This window comes from Heteronotia binoei, chromosome 1 (assembly GCF_032191835.1).
Source record: "Heteronotia binoei isolate CCM8104 ecotype False Entrance Well chromosome 1, APGP_CSIRO_Hbin_v1, whole genome shotgun sequence".
In the NCBI taxonomy this organism is placed as follows: Eukaryota; Metazoa; Chordata; class Lepidosauria; order Squamata; family Gekkonidae; genus Heteronotia; species Heteronotia binoei.
In genome coordinates this window covers 222,058,913-222,077,158 of record NC_083223.1, presented here as the reverse complement: position 1 = coordinate 222,077,158, position 18,246 = coordinate 222,058,913, and the positions used below count along the sequence as shown (strand labels likewise).

General features: G+C 45.6%; 1 protein-coding gene across 1 annotated transcript; it reads right to left on the bottom strand.

Moving 5' to 3' along the window:
• Window positions 1–564: 564 nt before the first annotated feature.
• Window positions 565–17,045, bottom strand: LOC132578181 (transmembrane protein 121-like). The gene is made up of 2 exons (XM_060248058.1): window positions 16,820–17,045; window positions 565–2,219 (listed from the first exon to the last, which is right to left on the bottom strand). The coding sequence occupies exon 2, from the start codon at window positions 2,216–2,218 to the stop codon at window positions 1,271–1,273; it is 948 nt and encodes a 315-aa protein (XP_060104041.1). The 5' UTR covers window position 2,219; window positions 16,820–17,045; the 3' UTR covers window positions 565–1,270.
• Window positions 17,046–18,246: the final 1,201 nt, after the last annotated feature.

Here is an 18,246-nt window from a genome sequence, read left to right as displayed (position 1 = left end):
CCCCCGCCCTTGTGCTGTGGTATGATCAAATCTGGGCTCAGAGCAGTTCTGCACAGTTGCCATCTGGCTGTGAGAAGATCACAGTCAGGCTGGGGGAGTCCCATCTTGATTTCTTGCAAAGTTTATAGTCTGTTTTGGCCCTGAGACCAGCCCCTTTGCAGCTGTCTCAACCAACTTAAAAGGGCATTGTTGAGTTGGGAATACTTGAGGAGAAAGACAGGACTGCCCTCTTGATCTAATATGAAAAACTGGCCTTCCTCAGCCTCTGATCAATGAAAGTAAAAATTTACTGTAATTTTAAATCATGTATTAGCAGTGTTTTTAGGACAGATTTAAATTGATCCATACACAATCTTAGGATAAAAAAGATGAAGCCATTTCTCAACCCCCTCTGTTTCCTGTTGCTGTTCCTGTATCTTGCTTACCCACCTGGAGAGCTCTAGGCAGAAACTCTGTCTTGATCACTGGAAAATGCTGGCAAAGCAGCTGCACACAGAGACACTAGGAGAAACTTCAAGGCTTAGCCTTCATTTTATTGGAAAGAAAAACATTTCAATAAAAAAAGTGGGATCATGACCCAACATGTTTCCATGAGGAGGCCAAGGCGGCTCTGAGACTGATGGAAACCCTAGGGCCTCACCCAAATAATCCTGGCACTCCTGAGGAACTTGGGAGGGGGCAGGCAGCAAGGGCACTGTTTTTTTAACCATTCCAGAGAGGATGACTGCCCCCCAGAACTAAAAAATTATTTATAGAATAGTTACTAAATAGGTGTTTCCCCCACCTATATCAAGGAGGAAAAAGTCTCCTGAGGCATTTGGAAGTCCCAGAAGCAAATATACCCCAGGCAACAGAACATGTTCTGGAACACTTCCATTATAGAAATAAGGATACAAGAGTCAAAGGAAGGAGCTCGTTGTCTGCTGCTGCCTGCTGTTAATTGAGTTGATGACCAATCCTGTGGCTGCTACAATCCAGGGACCTGCCCACAAGTCTCTATAGCCTGCTAGCTTGCTCACTAGGGCCAAGGTTGGATTTGGCTCTGTGCTGCTATGGAGGGGTTCTTTCCCAGCCCAGGACAACTCCAGGACACAGCCAGTGGCACATCTGTGCAAGGGGGAAAGGAGGTTCACTTGTAGACTTTCTGAAGGGGCCAGCACTGCCTATGTGGGGCTCCGCAGACTCTGTTCTTCTTTGCATTTGATCCCAAATGATCACAGGCAATAGTGTTACTCATCACTTAGCAGGCACACACAAAGAACACAGCATGTCATGTGTTCTCTTGGGCTAGCCCCTCAGGACAAGGAGTCTGGTTCTGGGGTTTTAGTAGATGCATGACAGGCTGTGGCTGGGAGGTGGAATTGTGCTGAGGCTCTGCTGTGCCGGATCCTGCAGGCACATAATGCAGATGCTTCCTGTACTGCACAAACATACAGACCTTGAGTACAATGGCCAGGACGTTCTTTCCCATGAAGATGCCAGAGACCCGGATGTCCCTGAAGAAGACCATGTTGCTTCCCCTAATGAAGATGGTGGTGATGTTGATTGTGAGCATACTCAGCATTGGATAGAGCATCATGCGGTGTGGCATGATGCTGATCCCTTGCATGCTAATCTCACACAGTGAGACACAAGGGAGGACCAAGAGCAAGATGTAGCAGTAGAAGAACATCAGGCCTTCAGCCCAGATGGGCAACCCTTTCTTCTGGGGCTCCCAGAGATTGGCCTGGATGTCCAGTACATCCAACATGTCAATGATGACCCAGAACAGACGGTTGCGCAGGTCCTCTTTCTTCTTGAACGTCCTGACATACTCCATGTGCTCTGTGGCCACTAGCAGTACATAGAGGGCTGGGATGCAGATGGACAGCAGGAGGGTCAAGGCCTTGCGGGCAATGAGATCCAAGCTTTTACGGTCTGCTTTATAGTTCTGGTAGATGAAGTAGACTTTGATCTCCAGGACAAAGACATACAGGAACCAAAGGATCATGGCATAGCCTCGCTTGGCAGTCCTCACCTCAGCCCCAACCCATACTGCCACATACCTGAGTATGACCAGGAAGCAGATGTCTCCCACTGATACCATGATGCAGATCCCCAGCTTTCTGGAGCCCTGGTTCTGTTCTACCAGATAGGCATCCATCAGCACCATGCTGCTCATGATGAGTGTAGTGGAGAGGCAGACATGGGGCTTGTTAATAGGTGGGGGAGGAACCATCCTAAAACAAGGAGCACACAGACATATTAGTCAAAGAGTGAGGAGACCTATGCAACCACCATCCTACAGTTTACTGTGTATTGATACTTACTTCATGTTCTAAAGCTTTCAAGTGGGATATTAATGTGTCTGTTACACAATGCAAATTCATCTGTCCTTGGTTCCCAATAACCTCATAGATGTAGCACTTTGGCAAAAAAAAAAAAGTGTGGAATTTCAGTTCATGCTGATCTGACTGCACTAAATTTGCAGGGTTTCTAATGCCCTGGTCAGATGGTCTGGGGCAGCATCCGAATGGCCGTCCATCAACAGATAGAGCTGGGTGTCATCTGCATATTGGTGACAGCCCAGCCCAAAACCTCGGGCAGTCTGGGCAAGAGGGCACATATAGATGTTAAACATCATTGGTGAGAGAATAGCTCTCTGCGGCATACCGCATTCAAGCGGGTGCCATAGAGAAGTCTGCTCACCAATTGCCACCCTTTGTCCCTGACCAGAGAGGAAGGGAACCACTGTAAGGCTACCCCTTGAACTCCAATATAGGCGAGGCGGTGGGTCATTAGATCGTAATCGACCATGTCAAACGCTGCTGAAAGATCTAGCAACAATAGCAGCGCTGACCCACCCTGATCAAGATGCCTTCTAAGGTCATTAGGTGACAGTAGCAGGTTTTCTAAATTCTCATGTGACTAAGCAAACCTCATACTCACTGGCTTAGAGGGGAAATGGCAGGGTAGCTGCAGGCGCAGACACATGTGGAAGATCTGCTCACAGCCAACCCAGGGAGGAGTTAAGCTCCGCCTTCAAAATGCTGGAGCTAAACTCCATATTTCTCCCTCCCCTCTCAGCCCTTTATGATTTCTTTTTAGTTCACAATGATGGTTTAGCTGTTGGGGGTGGGGAGTTCTGCCCCAGCATTTCAGGGACAGTGTCTAAGGATGATGACCCTGCCTGTCTCCACTCTGCATACTGCTGCTTCTGCAGCAGGGCTAGCTTTTCCTCTCTCCAGGCTTAACCGAATGGCATTTGAATTGGCTCCTGCATATCTGTAGGTTCCATATGATGCAGGGAATGTCACAGTTGTGAGTTTTGCCATGGCTACTGCTAAGGGTGTCTTGAAACTTCTGGGGCTTGCACGCCCCTTTTGCTTTGGGATACCTTGTGCCATAGAGATTTCAGCAGAATGAGCTAAAGACTGAGGACGAAAATTGCTAGCCTGTCTTCTAATGGGGATTGTCTGTGAGAGAATGAGATGCTGGATGGCAAAACAAGTTGAAGAGAAGGGAAGTAAGAGTCTATCAGGTGTCAAACTTATTTGTTATGAGACATAAACAAATAAACATTTGTTATGAGACATAATCAGACATAAATGTCACTTTTTTGGGCTGGGTCATATGTGTTATCAAATGTAATGCCAGGTATGGTAGATATAAACTTTATAAAGGACACAGGCAAGCCCAATAGAACAATATTATTTTCTACTCAAATACCGGTACTTTTCTGCTTTGGGTCCTATCCTCGGCTGCCAAATGGAACACCTCCTTGCCCTCCTCTAAATAACAGCCTTTCAAATATTTAAAGAGAGCAATCATGTCCCCCCTCAATCTCCTCTTCTCTAGACTGAACATTCTCAAGGCCCTCAGCCTTTCCTCATAGGGTTCTTCCTTCAGCCTTAAAAATTAACAGTCCTTACAGTATTTCCTTTAAGTATCTCCCTGATGCCCACCCCCCACTTCCACTGCTCATTACTCAAAACTGGGGTATTATTTAGAGACATAATGCACAGACTCTCTGTCACCTGACAATAAAGGTAATGTCCAATTGCTTGTGGGATGGATAACAGCCCTGGACAGTCTGGTTCTGACCCATGGGCCTCATGTTTGACACCCTTGGTCCAGGGCTTTTTTTGAGCAGGAATGCACAGAGATACAGTTCCAGGTGGCTTGGCACAAGGGGGTGTGGCCTAATATGCAAATGAGTTCCTGTTGGGCTTTTTCTACAAAAAAAGCCCTGCCTTGGTCTATATCAATACAAAAAAATTATGTTTGTCACAAATGCAGTTTGGGAAGAAGTGATGGCTAGAGTGACAGCTGATGGACAGCCAGTCATGCTCCACTTTTATTTTGTGTTTCCCTTGCCCTGCCCTTGTGACAGGATATTCCGGTTCAACCAGGTTCAGGTTTTCCTCAAAAAGGGTCATTCTCCTTAGCTGCATGATGACATCCCCTCAAGCTCTGGGAATAGGTCCTCTTGTATCCTGCTTTTACTCACCAAGTGAGTGTCAAGACATGTTGCTACTCCATATGGGCATCTCTTGAGTTGGAAGTGGCATACAGAATTCCTCTCATGCCAATTCCGCCACCAGGCTTCCCTTCCTGTACCAAATGAGAACACACTCCTGCATCCAGAGGCCTCTCCCATGGGAATCACAGCACATGGGCTCCTAACATGATGCCAGCCCATCCCAGTCCTATAAACTGGCCCCAGCATCATTTCAAAGGTACAAGTCCCCCCACCCACACCAGAGATGTAAGAAGCTGGGTATCTCTATGCCAGAGGTTTTCAAAGGGGGTCAGAATAGAACATGGTTTCTTTGGCTGCTCACGCAAAGAGTCTTTGTAATTAATGGCACAGACAATACTCATGGAAGCTTAAAGGTTCATTGAAAAATCTTTCTTACTTTGATTCTCTGACTCTTGTTACAATTTAAAAGCATGACCCAGCCAAAGGTAGCTATTTTTTAAAGTTCTAGTACTTTTAATGAAAGAGATTGAACGGTGCTTAACTTATCCTCAACAGTGCCAAATGTAGACGTTCAGCAACAGAAGGTGATATTGCTATACTTATCAATGGTCAGTCACCATGATGATTAAAGGAAACCCGTGTGTTGCAGGATGCCTCTGACTACTAGTACTGCTGGGGGGGGGGAGCAGTGGAAGGGGCAGATTTGCCATCACACCCTGCTTGTAAAAATGTCAAAGATATCTACCTCCTCCAGGATATAACACTAGATCCTGCAAGGTTTTTATGTTCTTACATCTTCTGTTGGTTTTGTTGTCTGTTTCAGCACAAGCTAGGTTCTACAAAAGATCAGAAAATAAAACAGAAGTCCAGTGGCCCCTTAAAGATTAACCAAATTGATTCCAGCATGAGCTTTCATGAATCAGCGGTGTGAGCTCTGACTCACAAAAGCTCATACTGGAATAAAAGTTGTTAGTCTTTAAAGTGTCACTGGACTTCTGTTTTATTTTGCTGCAACAGACTAACCCCCCTGGAATACACACTATCAGGCAGCTGTTGTATCAAAGATATGATCTTTATGTGGTTTTCATGGTTGATTTTATTATCTTTGTATGTATTGTTCCTTGCTTTGAGCAACTTGGAAGAGCGGGTTTGAAATACTGTAAATAAAATCAGATAAACATACCTGAATACAAAAGAGAAGATTTAAGTAAACGCAATAAAATTTGGGTTGACTCATGCATTCTTTCTTGAAAGATAAAATTCAGAGAGAAGGCATGCCATTGTCAACAGACTTGGCATTGAAAGTACATGCATATTTCAATAATCCTTACAATCACCTTGCAGCTCAGATGGATACTATTACCCCCATTTTGCAGACAGAATACTGAGGCTGCGAGACCTCAGTATTTGCTGAAGACCATTTAGCAACTTCATGGCTGAACTGATATTTAAAATAGGGATTATCATTTCTTTCTCACACACTGCAATCCTATGCACAGTTATGTGGGATTTATTCTGTATTCAGGTATATTTATGGTGTTTTATTCATTTACATAAACAGAGACCTGAATATGATGAAACTGTTGAATCAAATTAGAATTTACTATTAGCCTGAACTCTGTTTACCAGAGCTAAGCAAACTATACATTTTGTAAGTACTGTTGGTATTAAATTGCTTGAAATAACTAGGGATACTGTGTTACTACTGACTGCAGCTGTTTCTATTTGTGCACCACATGTTTACCCTTCAGTTCCTTCAAGCAGCTCAGGGCAGTATCCAATCTTATACCCTCTCTCACTTGAGTCTCTCAACAACATTGTGAGGTCAGCTAGGCTGAGAAAGTGTGACTAACCCAAGGGCACCCAGCAACCTTTGTGGCTGAGCAGAGATTTGAATCCAGATCTTCCTGATCTTAGTCCACCTCACTCACTGTACCATGTTGTGAATGGTCCCCAGTCTTATCTTGCATGATTTTGAAGTTTGCATAGAAATGTTCCAGGTTTTTGCATCTCATGGTCTGCTGTTTACAGTTGTCTTGCTTTCTCTCTCTCCCTTTATGCATGTGTGTCTGTCTATCTGCTGAGTGAAGACTGCTTTCATGGGTTGCTAACTTTCTGATGGTAGTTGGGGATCTCCTGTTATTACAACTAATCTCCAGATGATCAGTTCCCCTTGAGAAAATGGATATTTTGGAGGGTGGACTCTATGGCATTATACTCCTGCTGAGATCTCTCCCCTCCCCAGGCTTCACCCCGCCCCCCATCTCCAGGTATTTCCCAGCCCAGAGCTAGCAACCCTACTTCATGCATCTGATGAACTGGGCTCCAACCCACAAAAGCTTATGCTATAGTAAGTGCTGCAAGACTCTCTCTCTCTTTTTTTGCCTATGGTACCACAAGGTTTGTTTCTTTGCAACAGACTAATGCAGCTACCCAACTGGAATTTATTTGGAAGTAGGCTCCCTTCAACAAGGTGGGATTTATTCCTGAGCAAACATGCACAGGTTTAGGTTGTTAGCAGCCATATCACACTCAGTCTCAAGACTTTACATTATAAAGGGAAGTAAAGAATGAACTGGGAGGCTGCACTTGACAGGGGAACCAGGGGTTTGTTCACTGATGTACTTGGAATGACAGGCTAATGGTGTTCACAACTGCAGATGTGGGAAGATGTGAATATGAATGGAAAACAAAAGCAACAAAAGAAACTACTGAGACTAGAGACATGGGCAGAAAATAGCAGGGCAAACAAACAGAGCTGGGATCGATGCTGCTAACAAAACTGTGCAGAGAAAAATCCCACATGAGCCGCTCTGGAAAGGATCGTGTTGTGGAAGACAGAACTCTGAAAAGGTGAGAACAGCTGAACATCTTTGGGCTGTTCCATACACATGTGATATTCTCCCTGCACATATAGAACTTTACAAGCATGCAAAGTTTTGCCTATCACATTTCTATTCCTACTCTTTCTCCAAGGAATTCAGGGTGGTGTATGAAATTCTCTCTTCTTACATTGCATTCTCACTACCAGCTTGTGAGATAGGTGAGACCGAAGTCCTTTTCCACTGGTATAATTTTAACTCTATCATCTTGCATACCAGTGCACAGCACACAGGGGTGGTCTTAGTGATTCTGAGGCCCTAGGCTAAAGTCCAGGATGGAGCCCCCAATACCAGCAGGGTCAAGCAAGCAGTGTCCCTCCCCCTGTGCAAGGTGGGTGGGAGCCACTGCCAAAAGGGGTAGGTACAAGTGGCAGTAGGTATTTTATGTTTCCCCTTCTCCTTCAGGGGTTTGGGTCATGTCTGGTGGGGTCACATGGTGCATGGGGCAGCTGCCCCTGTAGCCTATTGGCTAAAACCCTGTCTGAGAGTATATTGTCCTCTTGGTAGACACATTCACCATTTTGTGTGAATAGGACAGCAAATGTATTTTCAAGCTTCAAGGCACATAAACTGGAAATCCAGATTTTTAAGGGCACACATTCATGCATACCAAAACTGGAAAATATGTGCATTGCTCTATTCACACAAAATGGTGAACTTGCATATCAGAGGTTCTTGCGTAGTGTGTTCATAAAGTATGAGAGGTCAGAGAACCAAAACCGTAAACCAAAACAAAATTTTAAAAGGGTTTGAGAGTGATTAACCCAGGCTCACCCAGTGCCCCAGTCCTGGTCTGTCTAACCAATACACCATGCCAGTTGTTACTTATGTGTGTATAGAGTGTCCTGTGCTGCCTTCATCATTTTTTCCTCTTTGTTGCATTCAGTCCTCCCTCCTACTTGTGGAGTTCCACCAATAAAGTTGCCAGGAGCTCCCCCATTTAAAGTGTGGCATTGGTATAGATTGTGTTGCGCAAAATTTATGCCTCTTCCAAGTGTAACTGGTTTTTAACAGCAAAGCATTAAGTAGTGCCTCACATTAAGTAGCCAAGTAATAAAACAGCTGTCACAGACCTGGAGTCCAGTCTAGTTGAGGCAATGTGCTTCTTACTCAGAGATTCAACTCACAAGAAAAGGCTAACTAGCTTTACACAGTGGAATGCCACTCCAGATAACTGCTGCCCCTTTACCCCATACTTATATCCAGATAGGCAAGTTAACACAGACAGGAGCCCCTATGAAAGTATATAGGGGCTCAGTTAATCCAAGTGATCTTCCTAATCGCATTAGCTTGGCTCAGTCATAATGACACACATGAAGCTGCCTTCTACCAAATTGGAAAATTGGTCCATCAAAGTCAGAACTATCTACTCAGAATGGCAGAAGTTCTCCAATGTTTAAGCCAGAGCTCTTTCACATCACCTACTGCCTGGTTCGTTCAACTGGAGATATGAAGGACTGAACCTGGAACCTTCTGCGTTGCCAAACAGGTGTTCTCCCACTGAGCCACAGCCCCTCTTCCCATAATACAGAGTCATGGTTTGCTGCTACATGAATACGCCTGGAAGGCCTCTCAGTATTGCTCATGTGATTCTCACTCCTCCACTCCTCTTGAATATGGTGAGCTAATTGTTAATTGTATTCCCTGGCAAACCATGGTTTGCTATTATGTCCAAACTAGCAACTGTGGTATAAGATAGCTCTTCAAATCAGATATCCCAAACAAATAAAGCATGGTTTGGAATTCCTAGGCTGCATCCACATACTATGGGATACTATGCTATCTTTACACTTTAGCAATCACTTACAATAGGGCTGGTTTATCCACACAGAAAAATCAGCCAGGTCAAAACTATAGTTGTAGAGCAGGAATGCTGTGATATACAAAGATGTGCAGAAGCATCCCTGATTCAAAGGCAAGCAAAAACCACTTTCCTGGTTCTGTTAAAACTACAGTTTGCTGTGAAATTAACCAAACAGGTTACTGTTGTTTTGTGCATCTGCAAAAAGACAACTTCATACTGTTGTTGTTGTTAACCATTCAGTTGTGTCTGACTCTTGGCGACAACCTTCATACTACACATGTGCAAAGAAGTTCTGCCCATCAACCAAAGCAGAACATGCTTCCAGGAAGGGGATTGACCATATTTATAATTTGTGGCGGCTTGCACAGTTGATGAAGAATGCAGTCAGCATTGAGAACAATGGAAAGATGATTCACTAGGAATCCTCTGGTATTTCCAGCTCCTCCTCCTCCAGTTCCAGCCAAAGACATGGGCTTCTCTCAGCCCTTTTGCTGGGGGCAAGTAGAACTGTAACTCCAGGTGCTGTAGGTATCTGAAGTCCAGTCCACAATTGTCAGATTAAATGGCAAAAAGGTGATAGAATTCTGAGGTGACAGAATGGACTACACCACTTTGGAATGAAGATGGTGGATTCCACTACTGATAGTTCCTTTGCATTAAAAAGGATTCTATAAAAATAGAAAAGCAGAGGTAAAAGTTCTACCCCTCTTTTTACTTATTGCACCATTTTTCTGTTTTCAAAGTTCTGAATGAAGGGTGCATTTGTTAAATATCTTCATTATGCTGTATGCTAATTTGCTGCCCACTCTCTACCTATAGGTATGGATTGGTAACTTCCATTTCATTGTATCTGAGGAAGTGTGTGTGCACATGAAAACTCACACCTTGAATAAAATCTTGTTTGTCTTAAAGGTGCCACTGGACTCAAACTTTATTCTACTGATTCAGACCAACATAGTTACCCACCTGCTTCCATTTGATTGCTACTTTATTCCCTGGCATGTGTAATTTCAGCTTCAGCCTGCAGGGGGCCAGAGGTACAGATAGTATTATATATGCACTGCTGCTCCTGATTGGTGGCTATCCAGTGGAATTAGTTTATTTTTACCTGACAAAGTGGTTTATAGGAGTCCTGGGTGGATTCTATCAAGGAATTTTCATTCCCAGCCACAATTCTTCATAGGCAAGGCAAAGTGGAGCTGAGGGGAGAGAGCGCCTTCACCTCATACCTCTTCCCTTAGCCCAATGTGGTATAGTGGAGAGTATCAGATTTGGATGCTGAAAGGCCAAAGACTGAATCCCCACTATAGCAGTTCACTGGGTAACTTTGGGTCAGTTATACTCCCTCAGCTCACCCTAACATGTAAGAAAATGAATGAGGGGGAAACAATGTTCTAAGCCACTTTCAGCCCCCATTGGGGAAGAAAGTGAGCTATAAATAAACATACAAATCTTGCTCTATCTTATTGCAAAGAACATCCTTCTTCCAGAAACAACCCTGACTAAATCCTGCTTCCCCTCAAGCTCCAGGAATAAATACAAGCACACCTCTATCCCCTTTGCTGAGGAGACTGAAGTGCCTATTTGTTGACACAAAACTCCCCCCTCTTCCCCCTCCCAAACTCCTCACTTGTTTGCTTTCCTCTTCCCTTCAGCCGCAAAATCATTGCCCACATATTCCTTCCAGAATTCCCATTCAGTTTTCAGGATTCCATTTTGAAAAAAAATAAGGTTGTGTTTTATTTGTATACAGTGTTGTGCCCTGACACGGATAGCCCAGGCTAGCCCTGTCTCCAAAGCAGGGTTGGTGCTTGGATGGGAGACCACAAGAAAATCCAGGGTCAGTATACAGAGGCAGGTAATGGAAAAATACCTCTGGAAGTCTCTTGCCTAGAAAACGTTACGGCATCACCATAAGTTGGCTGCAACTTGATGCCAAAAGAACAACAACAACAAACCCCCCAAAAGCAACACCCAGAGTTGTATGACCACCCAAAACAAACTTGTTGTCCTTCTTCCAGAATCTCAGAAACTGGATGTTGATTGTAGTGTTACATAGTTGTGAGGGAAACACATTCTGCAAATACTCCAGAATCACTGTTTGCTGTATTCATATCAGCCTGCAGTACAGTGAATAAATCTGCTTCTGCCAAAATGGTCCATTCTGCATAGCTATTTAAGCCACAGGAGCTCTGTCTGGCATAGCATCAGGCAGCCACAAACTCATTGTCTGGCCTTAGCCAAATAATTTTCTCTCAGCCTTAGGGCCAATCCACACATTAAAAACTTTCAATGCTCATTGTAACTGGATTTTACTGTGTGAAATGCCAAAATCTGCTTGCAAAATGTTGAGTAAAGTGCACTGGAAGTGGATTATGCAGCATGTGCGAAAGTGTCCAAAGATGTGTTCTGGAGTTCCATGCCTCCCAGTTACATGTGGACCTGATTCAGATTGGCCCATGGCACATAAGGAGAGGGAGTTTAAGCTTCTTTCTTTCCATTTGCCCAATTTGAAAGCCCTGGAGGGCTGCTATTTGTCCCAGTGCAGACATTTACAAAAAACCATCAGTGTGAACCTTCTGATGGCACTTGGGTTTGGGGGTTTTTTTGGCCACTGTGTAACACAGTGTTGGACTGGATGGGCCATTGGCCTGATCCAACATGGCTTCTCTTATGTTCTTATGTTCATTCAGACTTCCCCCAATAGGCTTCCCCCAGTTGGGACCATCTCAGTGGTGGGAAAACAGGGCATGGGTGAAGATTTAAAACCTCCTCCCATGATACGTTGTGAACTCAGTCCAAACTGGGCCCACACATGCCTAGGAAACACAAAACTCCAGAACATGTGAATCAGCATTTAGTTCCCAGTCCATATAAGTGGATTAACAGTAAGTCAGGAACTAATTGTGTTTAAGGATTTTCTCACTTAGTTTCTGGCTGTGGATGAGTCACTTTCTCTCAGCCTTTACCAAGGTGGGAAGGGAGTAATTGTGGTGGGAAGAAATAGAAATGGGACAGATGACAACAATTTAGTGGGTGAGGCACAGGGTGAACCTCGTTTGGCACCTGAAGCCACTCCATTTGGTGGAACATTCACCAGCCATCAGTGATGCAAACAACCCTAAATTTCTTTCAGTGTCTGGTCATGTATCAACAAACCATGGTTCATCATTACATCTGGACCATTATACGATTGTCTATTCTTCTCCTAAGCAGGCCTCAGATTCAATGGGAGCTGCTTACAGAAGTGCAGCTCCTGAACCTTTCTGAGAGTTCCACCTCCTCAGCCTGAGAGTTCCACCTCCTCAGCCTGAGAGTTCCACCTCCTTGTCCATTGAATAGTATGTGCAGCTGCAGAACAATCCCTGGATGAGCTTCACCACCTATTTTTCTACAAAATGACCCCTGCTCCTAAGCATATTAATAAATAGGTTGAACCTATATTTTATGAATTCCCTAGCCAAAACTCAAGAAAACAACAACCACAAAAGAAAAATATGATACAAAAGAGAAAGAAATACAGTACATTCTCATAACTTTACCTTTCTTTGGCCTAGAAAGGTATAGGGTATAGGGTACAGGGTATAGTAGCTAAAATTACAAAACCTTAATTTTGCTTAGCACATAGTACGTAGAATGTAAACATGCTTCCCCCACCCCCCCATCCAGTACTTTGTGATAAACCATGTCAGAAATTCGGCTACATAAAATGAAAACGATGTAGTGCAAAGATGCCAGTTTTATACTGTTACGTGGAATAACTGTTTTAGGGAATAAGGAGGTCACAAAACAATGAAATTTAGAACCAGGGTTGCCAACTGTGTGGAAAAAGACAATGCCTGTCCCTTTATCAGCTGCTTGATGCGATATTATTTATCTCCATTTCCACATATTAATGATATTCTTCTACCAGCTTGCCAACAACCCTCTTTAGAGTCAATAGCAGCCTTTGGTTCAGTCTGAATCTTTTAACAATGCCTTATGCAGGTTGGACAGAAAGAGTTTAAAAAAAAACAAACTGAGGAAACATCTGAGTAGTAACAGACAGATGGAGCAACTTGTAATATATATTTAATTGATTTAATTTGGTTTTAATTAAATTTCAGACTGTCTGAATACCATACCCTCTGGGTCTACTGTGAATTGAAAAGGCAACACAGAAATATATCCAAGATAGTGACCATTTCATTAATACAATAGAAATGAAGTGTATTTTTATTTTAAGCAGCATACATTCAGCATTTGATAAATCAATTCTGAATGTCCTTGGTAGAAGTATTTTGCATAATTTTTGATAGGTTGTGTGGGTTCTGTATCCTAGGATGTGTTAGTTCACTAGTTGGAAATGCAGAACACATATGCCTGACCCTTTTTCTCCCATATTGTCATCACACCTTACTGGTTAGTGGTGGATTTTAAGTTTTTACCTGTCACTTAGATCTTTCATATTGTCTTCTGTTCTAGTTTATTAAATAAATAATGCTCATATTTAATGAGTAGCTGTGGCTGGTATGTGGAAGATCTCATGATAGTGGTTAGGGTATGGGATGTGGGTGGCCCAGATTCAAATCCCCACTCTGCCACAGAAGCTTGTCTGGTAACCTTGGGTCAATCACGCACACTCAATGCACTACATCAGAGGGTTGTTGTGACAACAGAAGAGAGGAGAATAATGTAGCAACTTTGGTCCCTAATGAGGCGAAATTAAGTAGGTAAGTAAATATTATGGGCCAGGCGGTTTTTTTGTAGGAAAAGCCCCGCAGGAACTAATTAGAATATTAGGCCACACCCCCTGCTGTCATTGTTTTGCACAGGGCTTTTTTTGTAGGAAAAGCCCAGAAGGACTCATTTACATATTAGGCCATACCCCCTGTTGCCATGCCAGCTGGAACTGCGTTCCTGTGCATTTCTGCTAAAAAAGGGGCACTGTTATGGGCAACAAACACATAAGAAGCGTCAACAGTTGTTCTGAAAAAATACACTGTGTCTTTCTATGTGTGTGTATAATTTCTAAGTGCCTAGTGTTATTTCTTTTGACATTTCTTTTTACATTTGGTCTTTTTTACATTTGTTTCCACCCTTTTGGTTCATCAAAGACCCCCAAAACCCCTACCAGAGTTAACTCATTGCAATGTAAAGTTTACTCTGTTCTGGCTAATTTAGAAGCAACCATTTTTATTAGCAAAACTATTTTAATTAATGAATGTATCTGCAGAATCAGTTGAGATCACTCCATAGAAAATAACTCAGAGCTCATTTAAGCCATTCCATTTGCCTTGGGGAATCAGCATTCCCTTTACAGGAATGGCTGAATGGTGGACTGTGGACAATGTCTGATCCCTATACCACATCCTGTCCCTGTTGCCATTTTCTCCTGATCTCTTCTACTCCTTTCACCACAACAATGTTGGACCAGTAAAGTGACCCTTCTCATCCAGGAAGCATCCTTCTTGTAGGAAAAAGAGAGAGGCTGACTCTACTAGAGCCCCCCCACGTGAGTTGGGGCCATCACATCAGTGAGCTTCCCATCCTCACTAGCTGATGGTTTCAGCTCCTGAGTGGGGGGAGCTATAATCAAGTAATTTCCTGCTTGGAGAGGTGCTTGCCAGCCAGATGAGAAGGAGCACACTGCCAGTCATAGCAGGATGTGTGGAGAGGAATGGAGAATGCCAAGAGGATGCTGTCCAAGAGGGTGGAGAAATCCACCATGGGAGGGATGATGCCCTGGGCAAAAGTAACATCTAGACCTCCCCCACAGGAAATAGGTGCTTGCTGCTTGCACCATGTAGCATTTGTGTCATGCCTTCAAGGGTTCTAAACACTTCATCTTGAGAAATCCTTATATCAGTCACATCATGAGGTAAGTGTGATCATCACTTCTGTTGCAGCTATGTTTAGGGGAGCAAGGCAGAGAAAGTGTGGCTTACCTAAAGTCACCCAGTGAGTCCATGAGAAGGGCAAAGATTCAAACCAGGGATTTCCTGAGTTGTTACTTGGTGTCTTAGCTAACGTCACACCAGCTTTTGTGACACACCCATGCTCCTTTTAGCAGTCCTGCTACTCCACCAGCTGAAATTAGTCACCATGCAGACATCATGTCTCTTTCCAGTGTAGTTTCTCTTTACAGAGGCAATCCAATGGTTATGGAACAGCAGGGATACCAATCTGCTTGGGTCCCCTTGCTTACCAGAACAGCTTATGACAGAGCCCTGAGAGGAACCCCTCTCTTCCCATGTGTGATACATGTCTTCCTGCTGACAGAACACATCCCCAGTCACCAAGAACTACCTCTGATGCACCAGGCAGGGAAGGAAAGCCACCTCACCAGCCCCCTTCATTATCACAAGCAAGAGTTCTTTCTCTGTAGAATTGATGGGAAGCATTTACAATCTCACCAGTGGAAATCAACTCCATGGGTGGAAATATAGGATATTTCTAATCTGTATTGCTACATGACACTACCTTTTGCAAAGCTGGGCATGTCTTTTTTTTCTTGAGAGATTCCACCTTCCTTCTCTCCAGTACTCTGTCGAGTTCTTTCTGCCTTTGCTCTGGTCTAGTTTAAAGGGCTTCCTCCAAGCTAGAGGCACTTGGACAACAGAGTAGGTTCAAAGACTGTAACAGAGTCCCAAAAGGAAGAGCTTTCCACACTTCCATCTATCCCCCACATCTGCTGGCGGCACAAGTCTACTCACTGAGGGCTAATTCACACAACCCTTTGAGTCTGGGGCAGCTGCCTTGTAAATCAACGCATGCTGACCTGCTGTGGGCTGAACCAGTTGTGCGACTGCCACATGCTGCCACCCGTTGAGCCTGGGTCAGCGTTTGCCATTTGGCATGCTGGCAGGTTTAGGAGCAGCGCTGTGTGAGCGTGGAAAGCTGATCCAGACTCAATGTAGCGCATGGCAGGGGGAAATCACTTGCTCAGCTCTGCACATGGGTACACGAAGGAAAGTCAGCATGGATAGATTAAAAGCCATGGTTGTCAGTATCAGGCAATCATGTCAGTAAAAGAGAAGAGCAGAGAGGCTGCTGAATTCCTCCAGAAGGGTTGTTCTGAGGATAAAACGAGGGAGAAGATAACCATGCACACAGCATGGGATAGAAACCTGACAGGCAGGCTGCCAGCTAGGACAGGGTTCAGCAAAAGGGAAGGAGTGGGAATGTGCATGCTCATTTGCTCAACCTACCTCTCCTCACACAGCACCTTAGCAAACACGTGTGTGTGAGGTGGGGGGAGAATGCCTCATCTGCACACCTGGGTAGTGAACACCCTGCATCTGGTGCATGTAAACGTTCACTTGTGAATGCTGACAACCTCCAACCACCAGTTTTGTGCATCTCTAAACATTTCCCACTTTGGAGACATACCCCAGGAAATACTAATGGTGGCCACATGTAAGTAATGGTCAACATCTCTCATGAATGTACGGGCATTCACAAGACCAATCGGGTATTGTCAGCATTCACGTGTGAACGATGACATTTGGCCATTCCCTGAAGCATACACGCCAGATGCCCATCACCGCAGTTTGGGGCCATTTGTCTGCTTTGGCAGAGCTGCTGGGGCGCTTTCCGAAGGAATCCGGGAGCTTTAAAACAAAACAAAACGAAACACCTCCCTCCCCGCCCCCTTAAGATTTGTTTCTCTTATTGCCATTGCTGTTTTACCTAGTGCTGGTCTTGGGAGCCCGGGACTTTTCGCTGGGTCTGTCTCAGCCGGGATAGTAGTTGGGTGTAGGAAGGAGAGAAAGGCGACTGACGCGATCCGGGCGGTCAATCAGCCGAGAGCTAGGGATCCCTTCGCAAAGCGAGAGTCTTCCGGAGCCAATGAATGCCCAGCAAGTTCTGCGCGTGGATCCTCCGCTATTTCAGTCGCTCCCTCCGCGAAGCCGACCTCAGCCCAATGCAGCCCCAAGAAGGCAGCTTCCTTGCGGGTCTCGAAATGGTCGCTCCGGCTTCCCCTTCCGCTCCCGTCTCCGCTGGCTCCTCCCGGGCTTCAGCCGCTGCCGGCGCTCCACTCGACTCCCCTCCGGGGGGCTTTAGCGTAGCCCGGTCTCTGGAGCGCGCCGCGCCGCCAGGCTCGCCCCTTCTCTCCCGCCTTCCGCAAGCCCCTGCCTCGCCGCCGGCATAGGTGATGAGCAGCCCTTGGCCCCGAGCCCGCCGGCACCATCCCCCGCCGCGCTCCCCACGCGAAGCGAAGGTCAACCGTGCCGCTCGCTCGCCTCGCCTCGCCAGCTCCTGGTCTCGGCGTCCGGGCTCCTCTCCAGAGGAGAGCGGCTGATCACCTCCCCCCGGGCCCTCGAGGTGCGCTATATATTTTGTGGTTTTCGTTTTGTTAAAACCCCCAGCCCCAGAAACTCCTCCGGGCAGGAGAAGTGCGGGACTTTGTGCTGCTTAGCCCGGGCTGCGGATCTCCTCTGGCGCTCTTCGCCTTGGATCGCAAATGGCCAAAAGGTTCCAAGCGGGGGTGAGAGGAGCGGGGGGAGGGAAAACAAACCCGGAGGAAGATCCCTGGACCCGGCCGGGGCGGGGGGGGGGAGTCGTGCAACGCGGCCGCTGCTGCAGTCTGGCAGGCTGCTGGGCTCGGCTCGGCTCGGCTGGGATCAAGTGAGCCTCTGTATTGATCTGGAGCCGAGAGCGGCAGTGAATTAAAGTGAGTTAGGCAGGCGGCAGGTTGGCAGAATGGCCACTCCCGCCGGAGAGAGAGAGCGACGACGAGGGAGGGGAGGGGAGGGGAGGAGGAGGGCAGGCAGGCCGGGCGCTGAGTGATTAATTCGGGCTAATAGAGAGCTTGCCACCTGGAGAGGCCTTAGGGAAGGCGGGGGGGGGGCAGCCCCGGGGTGGTCCGGGGCTGTGAGTGGGTGGGTGGGTGTGTTCTCCCGGAGCCTCAGTCAAAACATAGACGGGGGCAGCCATGTACTCCTGCCCCCTGTCTACACGCTGTGTGCACTCTTACATAGTGCTGGTTCATTCTCACACAGGAACAGAGGGCGGTATGCTTGGTGCTGCCCAAAAAGAAAAAAAAACCCACGACATTATGCTGTAAGGTCATCTACATATCTTGGATGCATTTTGAAAGCATTTATCAAGGATGG